Raw genomic sequence first — 10701 nt, 5'->3', positions numbered from 1 at the left:
CTCAATGTTATATGCACTTCATGCTGGGTCTTCAACTTGCTTGACAGTGTTTTAATAAAGTGAGTAAATTTTGTGGATGACATGTTGGGTCTCCGACTTGCTTGACTTATCATAGTTTGCCACAAAATCAAAACCTTTCAAAATAAAATAAAAAAATAAAATAAAATAAACACGAAAACACTTTTTTCTACAAAAAACTACGTAAGTCTGATTTTCTCATTGTACTTGGGGATACGTAGGAGCAAGGACAAATCCCTTGTCGACCAAAAAAAAACTAAAAAAAGAAAATCCTTTTTAAAATAAAAATAAAAATTTGATTCCCTTTCTAAATGAAAGAAAATATAACAAAATATAATTTATGTTTTCAAGGGAAGATAAATAATTAAAAGTCACTTTATTTTTTAGCACACTTGATTAAAGGCTATCATTTTCATGACAGGCGCATGGGTACTAACACCTTCCCCATGCGTAAATGACTCTCGAATCTTTTTTCTGAAACCGTAGATCATTCCTTATCCTTTTTGATTTTTTCGACGTTTTTCTTAAATAAACGTTGGTGGTGACGCCCTAAGTTTTTCATTTTTTTGGGAAATAGTTTATTTATTTATTTAATTTTTATTTCGTCATCCCGTCGTGACCTACGTTGCGACACTTACTATATGTTTTAAGTATGAGTCTTCAAGATTCCCATTCATTTTCAGCCACATAGCAAGACCAACATTTATCTATTAGTGTTCACCTTCAAGCACTAGTCTTGAACCATTTAGCAATTTGACATCTAATGGGGTTACCACTTCAAGAGGTACCTACAGTAAGGAAAATCACCTCAATTGACTGAATGTGAAAACCAAAGACCTACTCTAACTGGGTAAGTGAGGAAGGCTATCTACATTTGAAGTTAGGAATCCCCAAACTTTCAAAAGATGATTGACCAATGTAGCGTGTAGAGTATGGAGACACGACTTGATAACATGCAACATTATTATGACCAAGCATGCTAAATCTTATTGAAGCAATTATTTTTCTTCGCAAGGCAATGAAAAAATTATCATCGATTAAGTTCTCATGATATATCATCCTTTTGACATAATAAACATACATAATTATAGAATCACAGGACAAAACTTTGGGCAAAGCAACTAAGTAATGCATATATAGGCAAATAGTCAAACATTCAAATACAAAGAATAAAACATGCATGATAAATTAAAACCAATGGTGGAAAATGCCCATGCTCGTTATTCCAGGTAATGTCCATTCTTTTTTGGCATTGAATGATTGTAAGAAAATAAACCAAACTTGATGAAAATCTCATATCAAATGGAATAATTTGCCAAACAAAATGAAAGGAAATCTACTATCAAATTCATTTTGGGTGACATTAAATAACAACTTACAGAAATAAACAACACACTGTAATAATGTTACAATAGAAAATATAAGAACCATCACTCAGATATAAAAAAGAATATTTACCCCTACTTAGTAGAATAGTAGAAGCTCCAACCTTTTGTGCATTCCATACCCTCAAAGCAAAGAAACAATATGCGAAAGGAACACATAAAAAATACTTAGAATACACCCAAGCAGCATATCAAGACTTGGTCATACTTATAACATGTCACTTATGCGAAACACTAAACCAAGGAACCAAAAACACTTCCCAAGCAAAGCAAAACTAGCTGCAAAATCTCATAGCCACAGAAACAAAATCACACCCTAAAATTAGACCAGCAAAACCTGAAACCTTAAAATCAAACATGAAAAGATTAGAGGGTAAGAGAATTTTACTTCCTCGATCGAGCAAAACGGTAGTGGGAAGAGCACTGGGTTTGGATTTGAAGGAAATCCCATACTCATCAAACTCCTTGCAACCCTTTTTGTTGTCCTTTGGGTACAAAATATTCCCAACGATGCTGCCTTCGTATTGGAGTATCCTGAAGTTCCAAATCGCCCTATCATGCGTGCCCTTGATGTTGTCCGATGACGTCACTGTCAAGCTGTTCTTCTCCACCACGAATTTTGCCATTGACGATGGAAGTGAAAGGAACAACACCAGAAACCCTAGAAAGAACAACGACTGAGAGTGGGTGAGGGAGACTACAATCGAGGTGAGGAAGGTCATGCATGAGGAACAACGGCTGATCGAGGGCATGTACAGGTGAGCTAGGGATTTGAAAGGTGACGCGGTGACAATTTTGTAATTAGAGGGAATGAAAACCACGATGATTTTACGTAAAATCGTTGTGGTTTTCATTCTCTCTAATTACAAAATTGCTACCGCATGACATTCTAAGACGGTTCTACATAACCATCTTAAAATGTGCATCATAAAAAATATTTTTTTAGTAATGATTTCCTCTCCATCCCCTAATCAATGTTTTTCTAATTGTGTTTAATTTCTCATAACTATATACATTTCCTTTCATGTTTAGAAGTAATCGTTGGTTCCTAGTAGCTCTTTATGATATTTGTTGTCCAACAGAAAGTCATGTTAAAGGTGGCCTTACATGATGATAGAATCAAGAAAAAAGCTATGAAGACAACATCTGGCCTTCCAGGTATCAAAATTTTCACTTTACTACAACTTCTTTTCATTTCAAGAAACAAAATTCATATCATACAGTTTAAATAATTCATTGATTTTTGAACAAATTTCTATTTGTAATTATTTTGCAGGGCTCGAATCAATTTCTATTGACGTTAATGACATGAAATTAGTCTTATTGGGGGACATTGATCCAGTGTCAAAGCTACGAAAGTGGTGCACACTGAATTAGTTTCAGTTAAACCAGCAAAAGAAGAGAAGAAGGTTCCCGAAGAAGTGCATGTTCCTGTTTACGAACCCTATCCCCTTTAATATCATATGACACCACCACTTTATTTGTATAGTTAAAATTACTTGGTTTGAAATTTTGAAGAGAATCCTATATAGTGCCTTTGTCATCTGCTAAAGTTTAGAATATTAGAAAGATTGATAAAAGAAGACATAGTATGTAGTCATTTTTGTTGGTTTTATTTCAATTTTTCGTGCATGCATGGTCTATTAGATTGAAGACGATTGTGTGTCCAAGGGAGTAAATTAAACATGCATGCAGTATACTCTGTAATAATTAGTGGTGTATGATCGGACTTTGTTTGTCACAAGTAATTAATAACAAAAGATTTGAGTGGAGAACATTCGCTTCTTAATACTTTTTCCCATCACTTTGAAATTTAAAATATCTATATCGATTTATTACTATTAGTATATAATAATTTAAAACTTATATCACTTGAATAATTATATTATTAAAAATGGATTTGTCCAACCAATTTTGAAGCACTACTAAAGTTGTTTATTATGATGCCAACAACGACGGTTGACAGAAACCGTGTTTAAAGAAGACAATGTAATGGTAATGTTGTAATTAAGTTCATTAATAATGAAAATAATTTTTGAATAACCATCTTAGAATTGTAAGTTTAAGGACGATTATTCAAAAAATCATCTTTGAATGATGATGCTTTTTTTCTCTCTTATCTTATCGTGTAACACACTCCCTTTATTTCTCTCTCTCTTATTCTTGTTTTCTCTGTCTTGACTTTTCTCGCTTTCTCTCCCTCTAGTGGAGGATGGTGTGGGTCTGGATGTAAGATGCCCTCAACGACGTTGACAAGGAGGAGGACATCATCGTTGAGTCGAGCAGCAGTGGAAACCTCGTTGTAGAAGTCGATGTGGTCGGGCAGTGGGGAACCTTCTTGCTCTTCTTGCCCTTTAGTGGTGCCTTCTCGGTCCATGACCGTGACATTGTAGGCGGCACGAAGGGCGGGAATGACAGCTCGTGGATGGCAATCGGCTTCACCTTCGACGTCTTGGAATAGTCGAACTGAAACTCGAACGGCGCGGTGGGGAGTAGGTACAACACGCCGGAATCCCCAATTACGATGCCACCATCTCGGGGAACTAGCCTGTGGTACTTGGAGCGGCGGTGGTGTTTGAGGGTTTTTGGCGGCTGTGGTACTTGGAACTGGCCTGTGGTTCGGGTTTTTTGTGGGGAGGGGGGTATTTGGTTGATGTTCCACGGGGATAAAAGCATTACTGGTATGCTAGATCTTCCTTCACAGTAATTATATTAGAAAATTGTATTTGTCTTAGTAGTGTCATTCTCAAGCTTAAAGTTGAGTGCATGCTTTGCTTTCCCATATTCAGACTATTTTATATCAAATATTTGTTATGCAAAATGCAGGCTTAACCCCGTAGTATTTGCTTTATTGCTCTGTAATTTCCGGCATACTGGCTTGCTTTACTACAGATTACTTTTTTTTCTTGCAACGAAAATTTCTCTGTTTGGGTAAAAATTTGAAATAATGAGTTGATTCATGATTTCATGTAGAGGTCGAACACATTGGCATAGACATCTGCTATGACATTCGATTTCCAGAACTAGCTATGATATATGCTACTAGAGTTTTTTCCAGTACTATGCTTGAAAACAATTAATCTTGCTCTACTTTTGATTGGTTGACTTTGATTTGAGTTCTCCAAAGTGTTTTATCCATGCCACCTAAGTGCCATTAGCATCATAGAGTAGCTATTTCGATTTTTTCGGGTGTGGAAGAGAAATTGGTTCACATACATTGGGCAACACTCCCTGTGTATTTTTTATTTCAGGGTTATACTAAAAGAAATTTCAAATCCATATTTCTTGGTATGATATTTCATTCCCATTATTATGTTATTTGCCAATTATTTATCTGTTTTTATACAGGCTGTAACCTGGAAGTTTTATTTGAGATTAATTATCCAGTTGTGTTGATTTGTTTTCAAATCCACACAACTATTATTATTATTATTATTATTATTATTATCTTGTTCAAAGCCTTGACAAACTTACGGTATCAGTCAATTTTTGACTTCAGGTGCTCACTTACTCTGCTACCCTGGGGCATTTAACATGACAACTGGATCATTACATTGGGAGTTATTGCAGAGGGCAAGGAAGTAATGGATACAACTTAATGAAACATTTAACAGTAATTACTTTCATTTCTTTCTCCGAACTCATCCTTATCTTTGGCACTGCAAACCTTTTTTATTTTAACTTTAATTATTATATTTATGATTAAGCAGTAATTACTAATCAACATTCTATTGCTAATCTGTGTTTTGCTTTTTTACATGCAGGGCTACAGATAATCTGCAGGTAATGGCCCCTTTGAACTTATGTTACTTTTAATGCATGTACACTAACATTTTAATTTAAAAGTATATAAAATTTGAAATCATCTAATCGTTTTTATTTATTTATTATTTATTTAGTGTAGTTCTTGATGGATGAACCAAATAAGAGGCTTGAAACAGTAGCTTTGAATTGAGAGATACATAGTGAATGAGAAATCAAACCCCCCAACCCCATTAGGAATTTATAGTAGATGTGTGATAAGTTCTTGAAAGCATATGCTAAGGGAAGGAAGGTACTATCCACATTTGCAAGGTACGATCGCAACGGCTCGTATTATAATGAGATAGAACGTGTTAAATTGGCATTGAATAAGAGAAAACTTGAACACTAACTGTACGCATACATTATATGTTCTAACATGTTCTCAAGCTGGAGCATATATATTAATTATTTTTATCTTGTAAGTTGTAAAATATATAGTTGATTTGAGGAGTTAGCAAAAATATCTGCCAGATAATTGCAGCAGGAATTTCTCAGGAGTTATGTTTTTACACATATTCCACTTAAGTTTATTTACCTTGAGTGGAATGGTTTGATATCTCTCGAAAAGAACATGTTGCAACAGCTGTATTTGACAACATATAATTGCCAGGTGTGGAATGTGATTCCATGTTTTAAAACTTAGTTTTCTCAGATGGGACTGTATTTGGTCCAAACCTTAGTACCTTTATACTGAAGGAACAACTTTTGAAGATATCTTTATATAAGTTCTTTTGTCTATCTTTTTTCTGTTCATCTAATGCTTTTGAGAATTGGACGACAAAGCTAAATGAATAAATAAATAAATAAAAGAAAGTTAAATAAACTAATTAAATATATTCACCTGTATATTTCCACCCTAAGTGTGATGAGTTGTCAGCATTAACTTATGTATGCAATTCATCTTCCCTACATATATTCTTAATTGACTTGTAGGTTCCTATACCTATTTTTTTTTTTTTTTAAATTTCCCTCTTTCATGAAATGGCTGAAGATAAATGATTGACTTGTGGTTGCAGGATCTAGAAAATTCAGATCAATGGAAAGCGTGGATTTGACTTGTGGCTGCCTGAAAGTCCCATGTTCAAATTCTAGAAACTACCTAAACAGGTAAGGCTGAATCCATTCTAGTAAATTCTAGCTTGTGGATTGGTGAAGTAATCCCCTTTAGTTTTTGTTTTTTTTTTTCTTTTGTGGATCTCGGTGTTGTGACTTTTTGGTTCGTGGTCAAGCATTCTTTGTGTTCCTGTGGAATAACATATTTGGTTTGTATTTTTTTTTTTTTGGCGTTTACAGCTCTTGAGTTTGTGCTAACTGAAACATTGCAATGTAATAATGCCTTTGTGATTTATATCAACCGATTGACCTTGCTTTTTTAGAGCTCAAATATAATAATACAAATAATTCTAATATAATATCCAAAATATGCAACACGGAACTTTCTGGAAGACTTCCTTAAAGGCAATGTTAACTTGACTCCTTTTTATTTGATCTATAATTTAAAATGATCATAAAAGACTCTACTACATTAATTATAAAATTAATCCAAATGATTCTTTTTACAATAGTATCTAATAATTGTGTAATTGGTTTTTTTTATTACCCTTAATTAGAATGTGGTTGTTAGTGTTATAAAAATTCTTATAAAATAAATAAAAAAACCTTTATAATATAATAAATTTGTTCAAAATTATCCCATATAGACTTTTGATGTCATAGTTTTTTCATCACCATTAATTCTTTATTTTTGTATATATATTTTTTATTGTAGAAAAAAATTATATAACTATTTTAATGCATTATTAATGTTAAAAATTCGTATCAAGATGATTTATTTCTAAATGATTAATATATTTTTTAGAATATTTAATGATTTAATTGCATTTCCCTATTTCACAATTGCTTGTATTGGTAGCATAATTAATTGTCGAGAGTGAAACAAATTGTAATAACACAATTATGATGTTGTATATAGACACATATGTCTAACATACTATTTTAATTTTTTTGAAAGAAAGACATTTTAAGACTATTCTCTAGAAAATCATCATAAAATTCTCAATTTTGATTTTTTTTTAAAATATATTCTAAGATAATTTTTTGAATAATCATCTTAGAAAATTTACATTTTAAGATGATTTTTGAAAAAATCGTACCAGAATTCTCATTCTTTGAAAAAAAATTCTAAAACAATCTTAAAAAATTTATATTCTAAGACGACTTTTGTAAAAAATCATCTTAAAATCCTCAATTTTTATTTTTTTTAAAAACATTCTAAGATGATTATTTGCTTGAAAATCATCTTAGAATGATAGTTTTTTTGAGACGATTTTTTAAGAACCATCATTATAAATGGAGACACATTCCACGATGTTGGATACCACAACGATTAAAAGTTGTTGTCGAATGCATAAGAGAACCCAAGTGGTAAAACTTTTTCTTAGTAGTGAACACTTGAGAACAAAGAATTGTCTAAGTCATATAAGGAGTATCAAACACCCTCTCAAGCTTTTATTTGTTATTTTGGAATTATAAGATTAATTTAATAATTGAAGAGAGAAGAAAAAATACAAAAAATTATGAGTTCGAATATTTTTTACTAACAAATTAATAACTAATAACATTTGCCCGTAAAAACACACTCTCAAACTCGGGATTGCTTATGATGTGAAGATTTTGCCGGGTAATTAAACATCAAGAATAGATAGACTTATCATATTAAAAATAATAAGAAAAATGAACATATTTTGTGGGCAGACATATGCTAGAGTGAAGCAAGCACATATAGTGATAACATTTGTCCTTGGGCCTACTTGTTTACAAATTAAGTGGGATGAGGTGGAGGTAAGTACGAGGGTAATGCCTATAATTTGCACCAGTGCAGATTATAAATACATCATGTAACCTTATTTCTAATAAATAAATAGAAACACATTATTTTACTCTCAAGGACGTAGACATATTATTGAATCTCGTTAAATATTGCTTGTCTTTGAGTGTGTTTAGTCTGGTTTATTTTAAATTCCAGTTGCATGCATATGATGCTGAAAATCAAAGGATTTTAATTTAAGTAGGATTAAGACAGTATATGGATTGTGATTTTATCAAGAGGCAAAAAGAATCTAATGTCAAAGTAAAAGTGAGGTGAGTAAATTGTATAAATTCAAGTGATTTGGACATGTAAAAAGCATGTCTCTAGAGGCACAAGTGAAAAGAGTAAATTGTTTAAATTTTAGTGAAAAAGAGAGGAAGAAATATCTCAAGAATCAAGATAAATAATATTTATGAAATTTAGTCTTTAACCGGCCGTGCTAAATCACATAATGTGTGATTTATATATGTAATTGACTTCGAAATAAGACTTTACTGTTGTCTTCGTGGGCCAATTAGTAGACGTGAATTCATTGCCAGCCACCAAAACAATCCAAAATTAATTCCCAACTGCATCATCATCCTTATTATTAATATTTTCGGGATATAACCACGAAGCAAGATGTACTATCATTTTCCGTCATTGGACCCCAAAATATGATAAAGGCCTTCAATGATTACAGTTTTTATAATATCATTGGTTCACTTTTTCCGTAAGGAACTATGTAGGGCAGACGCAAAACTTAAAGATGACACGGTTTCTGTTATAAGAAAAACATGACACGGTTTCTGCCGCGTGAATTATTGTTATGTATTTAACAAACAAATTGTACTAAAGTTTTGAAGACTATACTATTTGATGAGTTGACTTGACTTGACCATGTCTCACGACATACTACTATAGTACTATAAATATAGCTCATTCTCAGCCATGCTTATCACAACTTCATTAGCAAAACAAAAGCCATAGGTTACTACTCTTCGCCTTTTCCTTTGCAATTGTTACCAAACAATTCTTGCTTAGCCCTTACAAGCAAGCATTAACAACAATGAAGGTCAGAACTAGACTCTTTTATTTCCCCTCCTTCCCCTTACCAATGCATGAATCACGTTATTGAATTTTCTGAGATTTTTATTTAACTGTTTCCTTAATTTCACGTTTTATAGATGTAGCTAGAAGTGATTAATTGTTGGTTCTTAACAGCTATTTTTTACATTTGCTGTGTAACAGAAAGTAGTGTTAAAGGTGGGCTTACATGATGATAGAATCAAGCGAAAAGTTATGAGAACAGCATCTGGTCTTTCAGGTAAATCAAAATTTTCAACCCTACTGTATACAACTTTGCTTTTGTTTTAAGAAGCAAAATACATATCACATGAAGCATCAAGGAATCAAGGATTTATTAACAACACTGTGTTTGTTATTATCTTGCAGGGGTTGAATCAGTTTCTATTGACATGAAAGACGAGAAAATGACCTTATTAGGGAACATTGATCCAGTGAATGCAGTGTGCAAGCTACGAAAGTGTTGTCAAACTGAAATAGTTACAGTTGGTCCAGCAAAAGAGGATAAGGAGAAAGAGAAGGTGGAGCCAGTAAAAGAACCTGTTCCTCTCAAACTCTATGATGCCTATCCCTATTATTATCAAATGACACCCCCACTGTATATGTATAGTTAAAATTTAACATAGGCTAGAAGTTTTGAAGAGAATCCTATAAAGCTGTGTCATCTGCTAAATTTTAGAATATTGAATATTAGGAGTATTATTTTCAGCAAAAAAAATAAAATAATGCATGTATGCATGCCTTCGTAATGTCTTTGGCTTTTCCTGCAACACACGTCTTCTTATAGTATAGTTTATTGGAAGTAAAGGCATCATAATGAATGTGAATGACACAAGTTTACACTACTTGTAGCTGCCATCACGTTTTAATTTAACCACTATTAATTTTTCTGTTAAATACTACAATAACTATATTATTGTAGTCTTAGGAACTACTAGTTATTCTCGCAGGTTCTTTATTGCTTTGCCTACAATAATTACAATTATATTATCCATAAAATATACAGTGGTTATAAAATATAGAATTTCGTGATACATTTAATACTTTTATAATGTTACTTCACTTAAAAAAAGAGTTTGAAAATGTTAGTAGGCATGATAAAAAAAAAAGTTGTCATACAGAAAAGGAAAAGTTATACTATAATTTATATTCTGTTCTATTATCTTTCTAAATGATGAAACGAAATATTTATTCCGTTCTTTTATGAATAATCCAACCAATAGAATAGTTTTTTTAATCCACTCCATTATATTCTCATCCATTACATTGTTTATCACGCACCCAAACATACCCCAGGAAGAAAATGATACGCATACGCTTTCTTAGAGTGAGCATATATAACAATGCTTAAGGTGTGTATTGGGTATATATATAAATCAGCTAAAAGAATAATATATAACGATTAACCGCAAACCCATTTACATATATTCCATCATATCCTCCAATTATATGGGATCCAGTAAGTGGTTGTGCATTATTTACTAGATTGCACACTATAATAATAGACAATTCCCCACTAACAGAGACCATCAATCAAGCCCCCTCTATCTCAATGCTTTC

At 32.4% G+C, this 10701-nt stretch overlaps 2 protein-coding genes across 2 annotated transcripts; both read left to right on the top strand.

Annotated features, from left to right (window-relative positions):
• Positions 1-3529: 3529 nt before the first annotated feature.
• Positions 3530-6217, top strand: LOC114368026. The gene is made up of 4 exons (XM_028325357.1): positions 3530-4084; positions 4903-4981; positions 5168-5186; positions 5308-6217. Exons 1-4 carry the CDS (start codon positions 3928-3930, stop codon positions 5356-5358), a joined length of 306 nt encoding a protein of 101 aa, XP_028181158.1. The 5' UTR covers positions 3530-3927; the 3' UTR covers positions 5359-6217.
• A 2779-nt stretch (positions 6218-8996) lies between these two features.
• On the top strand, positions 8997-9986 carry LOC114368025 (heavy metal-associated isoprenylated plant protein 39-like). Its single transcript, XM_028325356.1, has 3 exons — positions 8997-9130; positions 9307-9382; positions 9511-9986. The coding sequence occupies exons 1-3, from the start codon at positions 9125-9127 to the stop codon at positions 9753-9755; spliced, it is 327 nt and encodes a 108-aa protein (XP_028181157.1). The 5' UTR covers positions 8997-9124; the 3' UTR covers positions 9756-9986.
• The last annotated feature ends 715 nt before the right edge of the window (positions 9987-10701 follow it).

This window comes from Glycine soja, chromosome 9, assembly GCF_004193775.1.
Source record: "Glycine soja cultivar W05 chromosome 9, ASM419377v2, whole genome shotgun sequence".
Taxonomy (NCBI): Eukaryota; Viridiplantae; Streptophyta; class Magnoliopsida; order Fabales; family Fabaceae; genus Glycine; species Glycine soja.
The sequence above is the reverse complement of the archived record's forward strand: the minus strand, read 5'-3'. Positions and strand labels throughout refer to the sequence as shown.